The sequence below is a fragment of the Cetorhinus maximus genome, chromosome 13 (assembly GCF_964194155.1).
Source record: "Cetorhinus maximus chromosome 13, sCetMax3.hap1.1, whole genome shotgun sequence".
NCBI lineage: Eukaryota > Metazoa > Chordata > Chondrichthyes > Lamniformes > Cetorhinidae > Cetorhinus > Cetorhinus maximus.
In genome coordinates this window covers 80,030,539-80,050,393 of record NC_135891.1, presented here as the reverse complement: position 1 = coordinate 80,050,393, position 19,855 = coordinate 80,030,539, and the positions used below count along the sequence as shown (strand labels likewise).

General features: G+C 41.8%; 1 protein-coding gene across 1 annotated transcript in view; it reads right to left on the bottom strand.

Moving 5' to 3' along the window:
• LOC144688742 (dual specificity mitogen-activated protein kinase kinase 2) overlaps positions 1-19,855 on the bottom strand; it is a 90,832-nt gene that overhangs the window by 24,877 nt on the left and 46,100 nt on the right. Inside the window, exons 5-8 of the mRNA XM_078555638.1 lie at positions 17,242-17,293; positions 11,830-11,954; positions 10,558-10,771; positions 5,537-5,601 (exon numbers count right to left, since the gene is read on the bottom strand). Coding sequence (XP_078411764.1) covers positions 5,537-5,601; positions 10,558-10,771; positions 11,830-11,954; positions 17,242-17,293 — 456 coding nt within the window. The remainder of the gene's footprint in view (positions 1-5,536; positions 5,602-10,557; positions 10,772-11,829; positions 11,955-17,241; positions 17,294-19,855) is intronic.

Below are 19,855 nucleotides of genomic sequence, written 5' to 3'. Positions count from 1 at the left end.
CCCTCTGAAATGGCCTAGCAAGCCACTCACTGCTAAATAGTCTAAAAGGAATCGGATAGAAAGTCTAAGGAATGGAACCGGACGGGCCATCCGACCTAGGCATCAGAAATGACAATGGCAAAATCAGCCCTGTCGACCCTGCAAAGCCCCAACATCTGGGCCAGCTAGCCACTAACAGCTAGTGCCAAAGCTGGGAGAACTGTCTCTCAGACTAGTCAAGCAACAGCCTGACAGTCATCCTCACAGAAACGTACCTTACAGACAATATCTCACCACCATCACCGCCCCTGGGTATGTTCTGCCCCACTCAACATTGACTCCAGATCCCATGAAGTCTCATGCCATCAGGTCAAACATGCGCAAGGAAACCTCCTGCTAATTACCACGTACTGCCCCCTCCTCAGCTGATGAATCAGTACTCCTCCACGTTGAACACCACTTGGAAGAAGCACTGAGGGTGGCAAGGGTGCAGAATGTGCTCTAGGTAGGGGACTTCAACATCCATCAACAAAAGTGTCAGAGCACTGCTACTGATCAAGCAGGCCCGAGTCCTAAAGGACATAGCTGCTAGACTGGGTCTGCGGAAGGTGGAGGGGGAAAAACCTACTTGACCTCATCCTCACCAACCTGTCTGCCGCAGATACGTCTGTCCATGACAGTATCGGTAAGAGTGACCACCGCACAGTCCTTGTGGAGACAAAATCCCGACTTCACATTGAGGGCACCCTCCACTGTGTTGTGTGGCACGACCACCGTGATAAATGGGATAGATTTTGAACAGATCTAGCAACTCCATTCTGATGAAGAGTCATACGGACTCGAGACATTAACTCTGTCTTCCTCTCCATGGATGCTGTCAGACCTGCTGAGTTTTTCCAGCAATTTTTGTTTTTGTTTCTATCAACTCAGGGCTGGGGAACCATGAGGCACTGTGGCCAATCAGCAGCAGAATTGTACTCAACCACAATCTGTAATCTCCTGGCCCAGCATATCCCCCACTTTACCATTAACACCAAGCCAGGGATCAACCCTGGTTCAATGAAGAGTGCAGGAGGGCATGCCAGGAGCAGCACCAAGCAGACCTAAAATAAGGTGCCAACCTGGTGAAACTACAACACAGGACATAAGCAGCATGTGTTGGACAAGCTAAGCAATCCCACAACCAAAGGATCAGATCTAAGCTCTGCAGTGCCACAGTCAGTCATGAATGGTGGTGGACAATTAAGCAACTCACAGGAGGAGGCGGCTCCACAAATATCCCCATCCTCAATGATTGGGGAGCCCAGCTCATCAGTGCAAAAGATAAGGTTGAAGCATTTGCAATAATCTTCAGTTAGAAGCGCCGAGTCAATGATCCATCTCGGCCTCCTCCAGAGGTCCCCAGACTGAAGATGGCGGTCTTCAGCCAATTTAATTCACTCCGTATGATATCAAGAAACTGCTGAAGCCACTGGATACTGTAAAGGCTATGGACCCTGACAATATTCCAGCAATAGTACTGAAGGCTTGTGCTCCAGAACTTGCTGCACCCCTAGCCAAGCTGTTCCAATATAGCTACAGCACTGGGATCCACCCGGCAATGTGGAAAATTGCCTAGGTATGTCCCATACACAAAAAACAGGATAAATCCTACCCAGCTAATTACCTATCCATCAGTCTGCTCTCCATCATCAGTAAAGTGATGGAAGGGGTCATCAACAGTGCTATCAAGCAGCTCTTGCTTAGCAAAAACCTGCTCACTGATGCCCAGTTTGGGTTCCGCCAGGGCCACTCAGCTCCTGCCCTCATCAGAGCCTTGGTTCAAACATGGACAAAAGGGCAGAACTCCAGAGGTGAGGTGAGAGTGACTGCCCTTGACATCAAGGTCACATTTGACTGAGTGTGGCATCAAGGAGCCCTAGCAAAACTGGAGTCAATGGGAATCAGGCGGAAACTCTTTGCTGGTTGGAGTCATACCTAGCACAAAGGAAGATGGTTGTGGTTGTTGGAGGTCAATCATCTCAGTTCCAGGGCATCACTGTAGGAGTTCCTCAGGGTAGCGTCCTCAGCCCAACCACCTTCAGCTGCTTTATTAATGACCTTCCTTCCATCATAAGGTCAGAAGTGGGGATTTTCGCTGATGATTACACAACGTTCAGCACTATTCGCAACTGCTCAGATACTGAAGCAGTCCATGTCTAAACGCAGCAAGACCTGGACAATATCTGGTTTGGACTGACAAGTGGCAAGTAACATTCAGGCCGCACAATGACCATCTCCAGTAAGAGAGAATCTAACCATCGCCACTTGACATTCAATGGCATTACTATTGCTGAATCCCACCACAATCAACATCCTAGGGGTTTCCATTGACCAGAAACTGAACTGCACTAGCCAAATACTGTGGCTATAAAAGCAGGTCAGAGGCTAGGAATCCTGAGGCGAGTAACTCACCTCCTGGCTCTCCAAAGCCTGTCCACCATCAAGGCGGCACAAGTCAGGTGTGTGATGAAATACTCTCCATTTGCCTGGATGAGTGCAGCTCCAACAACACTCAAGAAGCTCGACACCATCCAGGATAAAGCAGCCAGCTTGATTGGTGATCCATCCACAAATATTCAATCCCTCCACCACCACAGTGGCAGCAGTGTGTACCATCTACAAGATACACTGCAGGAACTCACCAAGTCTCCCTAGACAGCACTTTCCAAACCCATGACCACTACCACCTGGAAGGACAAGGGCAGCAGACACATGGGAACACCGCCACTTGGAAGTTCCCCTCCAAGTCACTCACCATCTTGACTTGGAAATATATCACCGTTCCTTCACTGTCACTGGGTCAAAATCCTGGAACTCCCTTCCTAACAGCACTGTGGGACTGTGGGTGTACCTACACCACATGGACCGCAGCGGTTCAAGAAGGCAGCTTGTCGCCACCTTCTCAAGGGCAATTGGGGACGGGCAATAAATGCTGGCCTAGCCAGCAACACCCACATCCCATAAACGAATAAAAAATAAATAAAATTGCCTTATCCTCGGTTAGGATATGATATCCGAATGAGAAAATTACCCAAGTACTCTTATGTTTTCTGCCGAGATTGGCTAGACAAAGTCCTTCAAAACTAAATCGAAAATATCAAGCCTTCTTAATTCAAATATCCCAAGGGTGTGGCAGATATGATGATTCAAATTATCTTCTAAACAAGCTTTTCCAACACATTTCTGAGAAAAACATTTGCAACTATATTGACAAGTGCGATTAAGTTCACTGTGGCGTCGCAATGACGTGACGGAGTAAAACAGTACAACTGAGCGTGTCCAACATTATCAATAAATGCAGCCTTCTTATATACAACTGACCAACCATAAACAAAGGGAGAGGCTTGTTTCACTTGGCATTAAATCTTCAAAAGAATTCACCTGAACTTCACTTTTTAGATTAAATCAGAGTAGTGAAGCCAAGTGGACTGTTCCAACAGGTATTCCAGGGGGATTGTCTGACTGAGGCCAGTCCAAGCATTAGCTACATCAGGCATATTTTCTTTGAGAAGTGGAATGTTTTCACCCTACAAGCACGAGGAACGTCAAACATGATGATGGCCTCAAGCTTTGGGGAAGCAATGTTTATGAGCTTTTGTTGTGCACAAGATAGTTAATGGAGCTCATTTGAGAGCATTTTCAGGCCTGCAGCTACACTTTCAATTGCTGCTTCATGGCCACCAAAGGCAGTAGCCTGCAGGCACCAATGCTCAAAGATCTGGTGGCTAAGTAAAAGCACAAAAATGGGGAAGCAACACATTTTGGTAAGAAGGATGAAGGGTACAATTCTAAAGGGGGTGCAGGAACAGAGAAATCTGGAATTTTACGGGCACAGGTATTCAAAAGGTAGCAGGGCAGGTTGAGAAACTGGTTGTAAAAAGCATATGGGATCTGGGCTTTATAAATCAACGCACAAAAAATAAAAGCAAGGAAGTTATGATGAACCATTATAAAACACTGGCTCACCTCAACTGGAGTATTGTATCAAATTCTGAGCACTACACTTTTGGAAGCATGTGAAGGATTTAGATAGGGTACAGAAAAGATTTTTGAGAATGGTTCCAGGGATGAGGGAATTCAATTCAGAGGATACATTGAAGAAAATGTGGTTGTTTTTCTTAAAAAAAAACAGGCGGCCGAGAGGAAATTTGACAGAGCTGTTCAATATCACGAGAGGTCTATACGGAGTAGATAGAGAAAAACTGTCCCTCTGGTTGCTCAGGAACCAGAGGACACAGATTGAAGGTGAGTAGCAAAAGAACCAAAGGCGACATGAGAAAACTTTTTTTTTTTTACACTGAGTGGTTAGGATCTGGAATGCACTGCCTGAGAGTTTGGTGGAGGCAGTTTCAATTCTAGCTTTCAAAAGTAAATTGAATAAGCACCTGAACATAAAAAGGTTTTGGGGTTACAGGAAAACAGCGTGGAGTGGGACTAGTCTAACTGTTCTTGCAGAGAGCAGGTGCGGGTTTGACAGGCTGAATGGCCTCCAACCGTGCTGTAACCATTCAACGATTCAAAGTTATAGTTTAATTTCTGGGGCTCCCATCAGTGCCAGTTGGTGACCACATTAGACCTTCTGGACTGTGGGGAATTCCTGGTTGGAGCGCTTTTCCAGTTTTGTGGGGCATCACATGACCACAACTCCAGCAGAGGCAAGAGATTGGAAACACTCATTTCTGCCTCATGTAAATTGTAGCGATGGGCCTGCAATGGCTCTATCTCCTGAGAGATTGCCCAGAAATACAGAGAGGCAGAATAATGAGTCTCCATTCCCTTTCTCCTGAGCTGTGTGCCAGCAGAATGCATGGTCCTGAGGGGCAAAGTTCAGGAAAATTGGCTTCAACATCTCTTAAGTGAAAGTAATTCTAATAACACTTTGCAGAAAAACGTGGATACAGTAGTAGCTCTGCTGCTCCTTCATTGCTTCAAAGGGTTTATATATTGAGTGGAGCCAAAGACAGCAGCTCTCATGGACAGATCACAAGTTTTTGTTAACAGTCCAAGATGAAGTTTCCCAACTGGAGCTTAGAGCAGTTTCTTGTATGGGAGGTGAGAGAGTTTTGGGTGAGGGGGCAGGAGGCTGGAAGGCAAAAGAGAGGAAGCCAAATCCTAAGGATGTCGACAAATATAACTTGGTTTTTACAAAAAGAATAGGTTTTATCCAAGATTTCTTTGTACAAGGGGCTGATTGGCTTGTATTGCAATGAAACGTGTTGCAAGGAACAATTAAAGATAGCAATGTGGTAGGGGGAAAATAACTTGTGGATGCAGTGAAGGTAAATGATTACATATAATCTTCTCCAGATGCAACTCTCCCTCCTATGGGCAAGCTGAGAATGAATAAAGAATTTCCAGCAGGTAGCTTTTAAAACAGAACTAAGACAACTTAAAAGCACAAAAAGGTAACCGCTCTTCAGACACATTTTGAATTATGCCTCCAAACATTTATCCTTTGTTAATAATATTTAAAAGTGAGCCTTTTTACTATAAATGTACACAAAAAAGTACAAACCTCATTAACAATGTAATCCAGAAGTTCAAAAATAGCCATGGCTGGCCGATTGTCCATCCCGTGTCCTGCACAATAGAAAGGCAACAAGTCAGCTGAAGTACTGACATCTCTGTTCCATACATGCACCTTTGTGAACCCTGTTCAAAGCTCTGTTCAAAGGCAAAATTACTGCAGATGCTGGAAATAAAAACAGAAAATGCTGGAAATTTTCAGCAGGTCAGGAAGCATCTTTGGAAATGACCTTCTGTCAGAATTAGAAAGTATTGCAGGTGTAGCAGGGTTTTAAGCAAGCACAGAGGCAGAGAAAAGTGGGGAAGGTGAGGAAAGAATAAAAAGGAAAGGGTGTGATAGAGTGAAAGGCAGGAATGATTAATGACAAAAAGGATAATGGTGCAAGGATGTTGTGATGGGACAAGTAGTAGAAACAAAACATGAGTATAGAGGAACTATAAACAACAACTGCAGAAATATTACCAGCACTTGAGATCTGAAATCTATGTTGAATACAGAAGGTTGAAAAGTGCCCAATTGAAAGATGAGGTGCTGTTCCTTGAGCTTCGGTTGAACCTCTTTGGAATACTGCAGGAAGCCAAGGACAGAAATTGGAATGGGGGTGAGACAGCCAAATGGTAAATGACCGGAATCCCACAGTCACACTTGCAGGTTAACCAAACTATCACCAAGATGTTAGAGGGAACAGTCCTTTCTTGGTTCACTCTCCCATAACCCACTTCCCTTCCCACGGCATCTTTCCATGAAAGTGCAGCCAATGCAATACCTGTCCTTTCAGCTTCTCCCTTTTCGCCATCTAGAGTCCCAAACACTCCTTCCATGTGAAAAAGCAAGTTTACGTCTACCTCTTTTCAGTCAATATAGTTTATTCATTGCTTACCATGCCCATCTCCCCAACATTGGGAAGGTCAAACACAGATTAGATGTCTGCTTTTTGGAACACCTCCGTTCAATTCACAAGCGTGACCCTGAGCTTCTGGCTGCTAGTCATTTTAATGCTTCACCTTGCTCCCACTCTAACCTCCTATTCTTGGCCTCTTGCACTGTTCCAACAAAGCTAAACAGAAGCTCAATGACCCCAACGCCTCATCTTACAATTAGACGCTTTACAGCCTTCTGGGCTCAGTGATTTCAATAACCACTGCTCCCATTTATGCAAACAGCAGGCACAGGTAATGGCTGTACACCTCCTTTAGACCCATCTTTAACTTTTTTACCTGTCCCATTCCTAACCCCCTTTTGCCTAGCACCTACCTTTCACCCTATCCCAGACCTTCCCTTTTGCTTTTTTAATTCCCTCTCCTACCCCCACCCCCTTTTCCCTGCCTCTTAACTTGCTTAAATCCTGGGACATCTGCGACATTTTCCAATTGTGATGAAAGGTCATCGACTGAAAATGTTAACTCCATTTTTGCTGTATTACTGAATCAAGAACAACAGAAGTGCAGAAAATTGCATTGCAAGCTGACTAACCTATTAATGCACCCTTTACTCAAATTAGGTCCTTTTTAGCTTCAAAAATGCATGGAATTTCAAAGTGTGATTTTTTTTAAAAACACAGCGGATTATTGGGATCTGTAATGTAATGCCCAAAAGGACGGTGGAAGCAATAGCAACTTTCAAAAGAGAATAGGATAAATACTAGGGAAGTTTTTTTTTAACTACATGGGTATGGGGAAAGAGCAGGGGAGTGGAATTAATTGGATAACTCACCAATAAACAGGCAGAGACACGATGGGTCAAATAACCTTTTTTTGCCTAATCATTCTATGATTCTAACTCTTGATTAAAAGACACACAAAACCATCATAGATCGTAGTATATAAGTTGAACCGGTGGATAAGACAACCCCAATTTTCTGACCCCAAAAATAACGTTATTGCATATACTCAGCGCCTAAGTCGACCCACCTTTTCATCCATAACATGCTATACCTGCATTAGTCGTCAGCCTCAATTTTTCACCTCACAAATGAACATTTTACCTTTCAGTACCTTATAACTGGGTACAAGGGGTCAAGCAGGCGACAGAGTCTGTTTTGCAAAGATGCACAGGAGTTTAAGACGCCCACACAGAGCAGGCCTCTAACTGCTGGTTAGAGGCATATGAAAGAGGGAAAAACTTGCATTTATGTAGCATGTTTCATGATCTCAGAACACCCCTGTGTGCTTTACAACCAATGAGATACTTTGATGCGTTGGTAGTTAGGAATGGGGCAAAAGCAGATATAAAATTTCACTACCCTTAGCACTCATGTTCCTTTGCATAAGGAATTCCTGAACGAACTGGAATTTCTAAGAGCATGTGGTGAGTGACAAAAGTGGCAACCACCCACACCCACGCTGGCGGTTCACTTTAATACTCGGCGTATAAGTCAACCCCCGTTTGTGGAGGGAATTTTCAAGGCGTCAAAGGCCGACTTATTTGGAGAAATCTACTGCAGTCAGATGTGTGTTGTGGGGTCCATGGCAATGCAGTTCTCTCAGAACAAAACTATAACACTTGAATGGATATGCTCTGTCAAGGACAATGCTCTTTATATTTACGTAGATCATAGTGTTTTCTGCTACTGAACATTGATAAAATTAGTTATTTTGTTCTTAGAAAGTCTGGAGACAACAGCTATCCTCTTCACTATCAACTACACAGCCTATTTTTGAGTCATCTGCAAATTTCTCAATCATACCTCTCACATTTATGTCCAAATCATTAATATATACAACCAACAGCAAGGACTCCAACACTGAGCCCTGTGGAATGCCATTGGAAACCGTTTTCCATTCACAAAAACATCCATCAACCATTATCCTTTGTTTCCTGTTGCTGAACCGGCTTTGGATCCAACCTGCCATCTTCCCCTGTATTTCATCGGGTCTCAACTGTTCTGACCACTCTGCCATGTGGGACCTTGTCAAATGCCTTACTAAAATCCATGTAAACAACTTCCACTGCACTATCCTCAGCAATCCTCCTTGTTACTTCCTCAAAAATTCTATTGAGTTAGTAAAACACAATCTTCCCCTAACAAAACCATGCTGACTGTCCCTGATCAACCCATGCCTTTCTAAGTGACAGTTTATCCTGTCTCTCAGGATTGATTCCAATAATTGGCCCACCACTGAAGTCAGACTGACTGGGCCATAATTTTCTGGCCTATCCCTTGCACCCTTTTTAAATAACGGTACAACATTTGCAGACTTCCAATTCTCTGATACCTCGTCTGCATCTAGTGAGGATTGGAAAATGATCCTCAGAGCATCCGTTATTTCCTCTCTGGCTTTCTTTAACAGCCTGGGATACAATCCATCTGGCCCTGTGATTCATCCACCTTCAAGGATGTTAGTCACTCCAGTACTTCCTCTCTCACTATGCTTATTTTATCTAATGTTTCACACTCCTCATTAACTATAATGTTTGCATCATCCCTCTCCTTAGTGAAGACGGAGACAAAGTACTCAGAGAACCCTGCCCACATCTTCGGCATCAATGCACAAGTTACCATGTACATCTCTGATAGGCCCTACCCTTTCCTTAGTTATTCTCTTGTTCTTAATGTATTGGTAAAACATCTTTGGGTTTTCTTTGATCTTACCTGTCAATATTTTTTCATATCCTCTCTTTACTTTCCTAATTTCCATTTTTACTTCACCCCTGTACTTTCTATACTCCTCTAGGCTTCCTACAGTGTTAAGTCTTTTGTGGCTGTCATAAATTTTTTTTTTCTGCTTTATCTTGGCCTGTATGCTTCTGGATAACCAGGGGGCTCTAGGTTTGGCAGTCCCACCCTTTTTTTGTGGCGACATGTCTACACTGAAAGTTTAATACTTTGAAGTCTTGACTGGTCTGTTCAATTTTGATAGAAACTTGACTTTATCCAACACTGGTGTGAAAAACTGTACTGGTGTACACTGCTAATAGATGAAGCACTCTTAAGTAATGACAACAATTTAGTGTGCAGAGTCAAGTCTAATTTTTTGAATCGCACACTGGCTTCAAAACAGTAAATTATAGTTACATTATTTAATTTGGAAAAAGTTACCAAAGACAGAATGAGCAACACTACAAATACGTATTTGTGCGACTACTGGATTTTTGCAAAACCTCTCCTGAAGCGTGAAAGTAGTTTTTAGGATAACACTTTCCTCTTCCCTTCAACACAGGACTCGACTGCCAAGTGCACAGGCCAGAGTCTCCATCCAATATTGAGGTTTCGGAATATGGCTAGCTGATGGACTTTCATATTTTCCTCCTTCCAAGGAAGCAGATTTGAGATCAGGGACGGGAAATTACAGGCATCAACCTATGGTTTCCACACATGTTCATGACAGCAGCACCAAACTGGTAATGATTTCACTTTGTAGTGTGGTTTCTCCAATCCATGCCAAACATAAGCTCCTATACAATCAACCTGCTTTGGGATGCATTGAGGCGCTCTTCAAAATAAGTCACTGCATCAAACCAGAACATGGGCGAACAACCAAACCAGCAAAACACCAGAAAGCCACCGAGATAAGAGTGTAGCTAACAGGCAGGATAGTTAAAAAAAATATTAAAAACAAGCCAGGAGAAGTTTATATATAAAATACTACCAACCCTCCCTTTGCCTTAGTAATCAGAGGTATATCAGAGCTAAAAGGAACTTGATTCAACATTCAGCCATTTACTTTTGCGGCAGAGTTTGCAAAGTGAGAACCCCAAACTCTTGGTTCTCACTGCACAACTTGAACTCCCATGAGAAATCATCCAGCTTTTTGAACTTCAAGTGGTACACTGGAGGTGGCAAATGATTTTGATTTTAAATTGATGGAACAGTGGGGTATGTCCTATATAGCTGTTACTTCTTTTCAAAAACAGTGGAGTATGACAAATCACTTGTCAAGTTTAGTAAGAGAAAGCAACTAATTTTCAGCTGAGATACTTACAAATATATGGACCGTTTCCAAACTGTCCACACCTTGGATTAAAGCGTGAAAAACGTAGCATAAGCAAGAAACCCGCCTAGCTCTTACCACTGATGGGGCGCCCTGGGGCTCTTGCCCTGGGGGACGTGCTGTGTGATTCTCCTCCTGCTCCATCCATCAATGGGCACTGAAAGATGGCCTCCAGCTCCCTTCCATCAGGGGGAGGAATAGGATACCTGCCGATTGCCAGCTCGACCAAGGAAAGCCCCATGCTCCAAATGTCAGATTGCACAGAGTAATGAGTGCCTTGCAGTCTCTCTGGCTGTCAGGAGGAAAAAAAGTACAGTACAGCAATATGCATCATAAGTAGACAAGCCAAATATTATGCCAACTATTCACTTCACACCGAACTCTGCAGCCAAGAAGCTAATGCCTAAGATGATGATGGGGAATGGCATTAAGTATCAATACAAGTAACAGAACAGAACTTTTTACAAAGAACAAGGTGTTATCACAAGGCTATACCCATGGAGTCGTTTACTTCCTTGCCACCTCCCTCACTTTCCGGACTGAAGGGGACATGTGATTCAGGTGATAAAGGCTGACACAATTCAATCATTTTGCCAGTACGCCATCATTAAAATAGTTCCTTTTCTCATTTCTGCACTGCACAGGGTCACAGCAACCAACCAACCAATTTAGGACATGCTTTTAGGTGATATATTTTAGCTTAAGATCCTAATTTTGTACTAAATTGCATTTACAAATAAGCTTCCAGAGGAAAAAAAATGACCAAAGTGATTTCTACTCAGATTTTATTTTATAAAAATTCAACATTAGTAGGTGGGTGATTAATGATTGTAGTTACTTAGAAAGAATTGTAAATACTGAAAGAATACTGAAAGAATTGTAAATACTCAGCAGGGAACATGGTGTGAATCAATGCTACTATTTTTAATCCATTCAGTGTGTCATCCTATTAGGAGTACATAATCACAAAATCAACTCTACAAAGTACTAAAAAGTCACTAAAATAAGGGTTACATATTTGAGATGCTAAAATAGTTCAAAACATCATGTTTTGAAAAATGTTCTCCTTCTTTAGGATGATCTGTAAAATCTAATTGATGGGGCAGTTCTAAACTTTTAAGAGACTGTGATCTTTCTACTTTACTGATCTGGCTATATTAAAATTTCTGATTGACCACAACACTTAAAACGACAGAAGTTTTTAAACAATGCATCATGCAAAGGGTCACATTAAACATTTTACGCCATAGTAGAGTTTGAACCACTGTATTTGTTAGGTCGCCTTGCTCATAAATTGCTAGATTTTAAATAATAAAACTGCATGAAGCTCGTAAATGAACAAAGACTTACAGACATGTAAGAGCGAGTTCCCACAAAGGAGTTTGCCATTGAGTCAATCAGCTGGCCACTTACTCCAAAATCACAGAGCTTTATCTCACCACGAGAATTCACCAAGATATTAGATGGTTTCACATCTGCAAAGAGGAGGCAACAGAATTGAAGAGGCACAAGAATTGCCACCATTTTGACACCTCTTACATTCCTCACTATTTACCTTCAAATAGGCACAATGCGTTTATATGTTCTTTAAAAGAATACTGTTGGGACTTTCAGATTTAAGAGCATCAGTGCAAATAAAAAGGTGAAGTATTTCATCCTTCAGTTGAAATTTTCAACACTAACTTTCCTACTTATTAGGCATGGGTCATCGAGATTTCCTTGCAATTGATTTTGGAGTATTACATCAGTTTCAGAAATGGTGTCATGGACAAAATAGTAGGCAGAAGGCCACTTGGTCCATTGACCCTCCCTTGCATTGTTATAATGTGTTAAGCACCGTGATCAGGCATCCTCCTACCGCTATGCAATCTCCTGGGAGAGGCAAAAAGAGATAAAAACTCAAGCCCGAGAAGGGGAAAAAAAATGAAAAATTACTCCTGCTCTCTGAGATTGAAAATTTGTCCTAGAAACCACATTGACCATCTTCATAATATCCTTATTAGCTACCTTTATAATATTTAAATGATAGTAACATACCAGAGATGAAAACTAACTGGCTATGATGATGGAAAGTTGTTAAAAATACAGCTTTTAGTTTAGCATCCAGCTCCTAGTTGAAGTTGGGAGAAGCAAGGTTTATCTCTTCTGCCTCCTACAGATTGCTAGAAACATCATTGGTTAATTTTTGAATTTACTTCAAAGATTACTAAACACAAGAACACTTCCACCTTGGGAAAGAAGGGACCATCTTGACACGGTTTGGTGGGCATGATGCTGTTGGCTTGTACAATTTGTCTGTAAGGCTCTGTACCACATTAGAGGTTTTCAAACCTTTACCTCTCAAGACAGTGAATTGTGCTCAGGCTCCACTGTTACCAGCCAACACGTACCTTGGCACTCATGTATCTACATTTTTTTTTCTTTATTCATTCATGGGATATGGGTGTTACTGGCTAGGCCAGCATTTATTGCCCATCCCTAAATACCCTCGAGAAGGTGGTGGTGAGCTGCCTTCTTGAGCCACTGCAGTCCATGTGGTGTAGGTACTCACAGTGCTGTTAGGGAGGGAGTTCCAAGATTTTGACCCAGCGATAGTGAAGGAACGGTGATATATTTCCAAGTCAGGGTGGTGAGTGGTTTGAAGGGGTGCTTCCAGGGGGTGTTGTTCCCATGTGTCTGCTGTCCTTGTAGATGATAGAAATTGAGGGTTTGGAAGGTGCTATCTCTAAGGAGACTTGGTGAGTTCCTGCAGTGCATCTTGTAGGTGGTACACACTGCTGCTACTGTGTGTCAGTGGTGGAGGGGGTGAATGTTTGTGGATATGGTGCCAATCAAGCAGGCTGCTTTCTCCTGGATGGTGCCAAGCTTCTTGAATGTTGTGGGAGTTGCACTCATCCATGCAAGTGGAGTGTATTTCATCACACTCCTGACTTGTGCCTTGTAGATGGTGAACAGACTTTGGGGAGTCAGGAGGTGAGTTACTCACCACAGGGTTCCTAGCCCTTGACCTGCTCTTGCAGCCACAGTATTTATATGGCTAGTTCAGTTCAGTTTCTGGTCAATGGTAAACCCCAGGATGTTGATAGTGGGTAAATCAGTGATGGTAATTCCACTGAAGATCAAGGGATGATGGTTAGATTCTCTCTTGTTGGAGATGGTCATTGCCTGGCACTTGTGTGGCGTAAACGTTACTTGCCACTTGTCAGCCTAGGCCTGGATATCGTCCACGTCTTGCTGCATATGGACATGGACTGCTTCAGTATCTGAGTTGTCGCGAATGGTGCTGAACATTGTGTAATCATCAGTTAACATCCCCCACTTCTGACCTTAGGATGGAAGGAAGGTAATTTTTGATGCAATTGAAGATTGTGGCAAATGCTTCAGCCTTATCCTTTACACCAACGTGCTGGGCTCCACCGTCATTGAGGATAGGGATATTTGTGGAGCTGCCTCCTCCAGTGAGTTGTTTAATTGCCCACCACCATTCATGGCTTGACATGGCAGGACTGCAGAGTGTAGATTCGATCCATTGATTGTGGAATTGCTTAGCTCTATCATTTGCAGCTTATGCTGTTTGGCACATAAGTAATCCTGTGTTGTAGCTTCACCAGGTTGATACCTCATCTTTAGATATGCCTGGTGCTGCTCCTGGCATGCCCTCCTGCACTCTTCATTGCACCAGGGTTGATCCGTTGGCTTGGTGATAATGGTAGAGTGGGGAACATTGTCCAATGTGGTAACTACACTGACAGTCAATTTAAGATAGTCAGTCAGGCTCGCAACGTGGCACATTTGCATGTACTGGAAGTTACATATATTAATACACAGGGCCCTGCTCTTTGCAGACAGAAAGGCCATAAACACATGTTGCACCTGTTTCAGCTAAACAAAATGAACGGCAGTCATTTACTGGCTCATTCCTCAAGGCAATGCCATTACCAATCAGGGTCAAGCTGCCTGGTTTAAATTTCAAATTATGCTTGGCAGTTAACTGTCAGTCACCAATGGTGCATTCTCCATGGCAATGCCACTTGCCAACCAATCAGCAGTCATTTCACGAACAGTATAAATTGTTGTTTGTCCCCCTTATATTGGTAACGCTTGCGAGTGTCCTGATGAATGTCAGACGAAAAGCTTACACATGTCTCTTTTTTCAGCAATACTCAAGTTCTGTACTACCAAACAACTATTCAAGATGGGGTGATCCTCAAAGATACCTTGATTTCAGAGAAGGCAGATTAAAGATGGGTGCAGGGTGGTTGGTTATTACAATCACTTTCAGTTGCATGTACAAATCAACTTTATTGAAACACACATTCAAGTATTAATGAATAAATTTGGAGGGGCTTCATTCAAAGCAATGCTTATGCAAACTTTATTCCAGGAGCATTGCTTTTTAAGATTTTGGCATCTATTTGCCCTATTGTGAGGTGGTGCTATCCACTGAGCAGCGCAAATGATCGGATATTTCATCTGATTTGGTTAACTAAGCAATTTACTGAATTAGTGGCAAAACAACAAAAAAGTTAGAGGTTTACACACAGAATGCTGCTATTTGGCTCATTACATTTGTGCAAGCCCTCTAAGTTATTCACCGAGTTCCATTCTCCAGCGCTTCACCTATACTCATAAATGCTTTCCTTCTTTTTCTACCTGTGTCTTTGGTAGGGCGTTCCAATCCTTTAATTTTAAAAAAAATAAGTTTTCCAATTTTTTTATTCCAGTATTTCTATCTCCTTTATTATCATTTAAGCTGCATAACACACAGTTTAGCATTTGAATATTGCTGGAGGGAGACATGTTGTCAAAGTTTTTCATCTTGTGCCCATCAAGAAAGACAAGAATGCCGAATTTCAAATGATCATAACAATTTACACAACAGGAGAAAAGGTTGCTGATTGGTTGGCAAGTCAACTCTAATTGCTTTCTCCATGGTAATGTCTCAGCCAATGGGGAACTATAGGCTCCCCAAGCTCCTGGATAATTCAAAAAAGGCGCATGGCTTGAACATATTCCTTTACAGGGTACAGGTCCCTGCGTATGAATGTATGTCACTTCTAGCAAATGTATACAAGCCATGTTATGAGCTCAACTGATTACCTTAACGGGCTGTTATTGTAGCTATTAGCACACTGAGGGTTGTTCAGTAAGTGCTGCCAATTTCGGAATCACATCTAATAGTAGACGTTTGTTTTGGGTTTTGGTCGAGTATGGCCTGCACTTTGCTTATTACAAACAACCAAAGGGACATGCTATTTGATTCGAACAGCCAATCACTGGGATGTACGGTCTATGTACCTGGCACAGCACTGGCACTGAAATCCATACACTTTTCTCAATTGTGTGACAAGACAGAATGTCTTTTTGGATTGACAGCAACATCCTGTTAATGGAAAATACAACTCGCATAGTCACGGCATAGTAGTGGCATGAAATGGCTTCCTTAACCTGTTGTTCAAATTTTTGAGATGCTTTGTCTTTCCAGGGTAATTTGAGGTACTTTGGGCATTTCTCAGGTCCGAAACTGGCGGCCATTCATCCATTTGCGAGTTTACACAATACACCGCGAACAATGATCTTATCAGGATAGCTATTGCCCCACAGGATAGTTTTGACATACTCTATCAATTGCTGTGTCAAGCTTGCAAGGTGAGCAAATAGTTAGGGCTCTATTTACAAGATTGATGATAAGGCTAATATTATAACATGTGGAGCTATACGAATCCCAATGTGCATATTGCCCAGTGAAGGTTGGCTTGCGGTAGACAGTAGCGGAGAACCTATTTGTGGATTTCTCAACTAGCATATTGAAGAAAGGGAACGTGTTAGACTGTTCCATTTCAAAAGTGAATTTGCGGGATGAAGCGCATTAATGTGTGTAAGGAAATCTTTGCATCCGACTGCAGATTCAAAGATCGCGAATGTATCTGCCTACCACACAATTCAGAAACGTGGTGTTTGAATTTCAATGCAGGTGCAATGCCAGGTACATACTGTATGTCCTAGTGATTGGCTGATCAAATCAAACACATTCCTTTGGTTGCTCGTAATAGGCAGAGTACAAATCGCACTCAACCAGTCATGCTTGCACTACCCAAAACAAAAAGTCTGCTGTTAGATGTGATTCTGCAATTTGTGAGCACTTTCTGAACAATCCCGAATGCGCTTATAGCTACAGTAGCAACCAATTTAAGATAATCTGTTGAGTTTATAACGTGGCTCATTTACGCTTGCCAAAAGTGACACACATTCATATGCAGGGACCCGTTCTCTGCGAACAAAAGGAGCATGTTCAAGCCTTGCTCCTTTTTTGAATTACCAGGGAGCATGGGGAGCCTATTGCTTTTTCCATGTCAATTTGCCAACCAATCCCTTTTTGCCTGTCGTTTAAATTGTTGTGATTGTTTGAAATTTGGCATTCTTGCATTTGTCCTGATGAGTGCAAGATGAAAAACTTTGGATGCATGTCCCTCTTTTTAGCAATATTCAACTTCTGTACTACCAAGCGACAGTTTAACATTTCTAACAGAACACAAACATCTAAAATCTAAGTTGACATAGTTGATCTCTACTAGGAGCTCTCGTTACAAAACAGCTTGTGTTTAATTTAGTAGATCGCAAGAAAAAAAGCCGACAGTTGTAACATGCATGATTCTAGAGGTTTACTATAACTGTTAAGGCTTATATAGTGTTTTGTTCTCAAAAGTAACTTGAACTAAGAAGAATGTAGGCCATCGGTTTTCAATTTAATCATTTTCTTACCTCTGTGCATGATTTGATGTTTCTCTCTCAAATATGCCAAACCTCTTAGGACCTGCAGATCAAATGGCATTAAAAAGCATATTAAACATTAGTTTGTGATTATACCATTTATTGGGGGAAATCAGCCCTCTCAGCACTCATCAGTTTGTTCTTGGAATCAGGTGGAAAAAATACACAGGAGAGAACCAACAATAAAAGCTTGGGAATTAAAAAGACAGAAGAGAGGGAAAAAAACTGCAAAAACTTCAGCAAGAAATTAGGACAAAGCACAAAAGAATAATGGTGGATCTGCCAATCACAAGATTAGCAAAAGAATGGTGGGGAAAGAGCCAGCACAGGCACGAGGCAAATTACCTCCTGTTGTGCTGTTTCATTCCATGATTCTATAAAAGGTTTCATAACTGAAGTCCAATTACCAGTTGTCATAGTTACTCCAAAACTTGTATTTAATGCAAGTGGCAACAACAATATTAGTGAAAGTTTGAGTTATGATCACTGGAAAATCTTCAGCCAAATTTTTGCACCTGAACAGACGAACTAGATTCAGTATCTAGATTAAGAGCTGAATGAGAATGTGGAAATGCACATATATTTCCTCAGATATAGATGCATTTGCAAAAAGGCAAACTTAAAAGACTTATCTGTTCAGGGAAAGGAGAAAGGGAGAATGGATTTCATTAAAAACAATGCAAAGAATAAAAGCTGAGATAACAGACAGGGAGGTGGTGGTGTAGTGGTAATATCACTGCGGCAGTAATCTAGAGGCCCAGGTGAATGCTCTGGGGACACAGGTTTAAATCGCACCATGGCAGCTGGTCAATTTAAATTCAATTAATTTTTAAAAATCTGGAATTGAAAGCTAGTCTCAGTACTGGTGGCCAGGGAGCTATCATTGATTGCTAATGTTCTTTAGGGAAGGAAATCTGCCATCCTTACCTGGTCTGGCCTACCTGTGATTCCAGACTTACAGCAATGTGGTTGGTTAACAGCCCTCTGAAATGGCCAAGCAAGCCACTCAGTTCAAGGGCAATTAAGGAAGGCAACAAATTGGCCTTGTCAATGATGCCCACATCCCATGAAAGAATAAATATTTAAAAAAAGACACCTTCTCTACTGGCAGCACTCATACACAGTATAGGAATGCAAGCATGACAACTGAGTGCCTAAAATGGAGTCCACACATATAGCTTTCAAATTGGTAGAATGTGTGAATAGGTTAAGGTGGGGAGTAATTAATAAGCAAATTTTAGATAGTTTGTAAAGAAAAGCGTGTGATTTATTTCTCTGGAAATGCAATATTGTACAAATTGCTCAAGTTCCAACTTCAAATGAGACTTAAATATTTGTTAAGCCAACTAAGTCAATCATATTCAACATTCACTGTTGCTATTTGCCAGAGTTAATTCTTTATTGCTAAGGAATTAACTTCAAGATGCAACTATTATAAAATTAACATTCTGGAGTTAGTTCTACCTTCCCAAGATGAGTACGCCAAACTACAAACTATGTTCCCATGAGCCCTCCAGGGACTACGGCCAACACAATTCGAAGGAACAGTTTATAGATACAAAGATGCAGAAAGTGGATCAGTTCAGGCTAGTCAGGTCACTTCTGTCCATTCCCTCATTTATAGGTTTTTCTAAATTTACTTTATCCCATTGGAAATCTATCCAGATATTACATAAAAGGATAAAAATCCCAGAAGAAAGTATTTCAATGATTAAAATATTAATGTCGTAGGAGAGAGCAGTTAAGTTCAGGTACAGTGAGAAAGAAGGGACAGTGCATAGAATAGCCAGTAATCAACATTTCCCAGCATGGTTATTTATAATTACAAAAGCTTCTCATGTTCTAATTTCAGGTGTTGCAATCGAGTACCAAGATCTGCATTAGGGGGTAGACTAAATTCAATAATGAACCTTTAAGATATAATAAACTAAAGAAATCTGTCACATCTGTGAAGGTGTACAGGATGCCAAAAATATATGTTGCATTACTGATTTCAAAACTATACTAGACATTTTGGTTAAAAATCTTAAATGTAGTCAGCATGGTGGCACAGAGTGTTAATAGAATGGGGACTAAGGCTGGTTCAAATGCATACAACTCCGAAAAGATGAGTGGCAGGGCAGATGATTGGACAGAATATAAAGAATGGCAGTGAATGACTAAAAGGTTAAATCAGGAGAAAAAAATTAGAGTATGAGAGGAAGCTGGCTAGAAATGTAAAAACGGATAGCAAGAGTTTCTACGGGTATTTAAACAGGAAAAGAGTAAGTAGAGTAAGTGTTGGCCCTCTAGAGAGTGTCAGTGGGGAGCTAATAGTAGGTAATAAGGAAATGGCAGAAGAGGTGAACAAATATTTTGCTTGTGTTCATTATAGAGGATACAAACACATTCCAGTAATAGCTGCAAATCAGGGGGTGAACGGGAGAAAGGAACTTGGTGAAATTGAAATCACTAGGAAAATGGTACTGAGCAAATTGATGGAGCTGTGGGCTGGCAAGCCTCTGGAACCTGATGGACTACATCCTAGGATCTTAAAACAGATGGCTAGAGGTAGTCGATGTGGTGTTAATTTTCTAAAATTTGCTAGATTCTGGAAAGGTTCCAT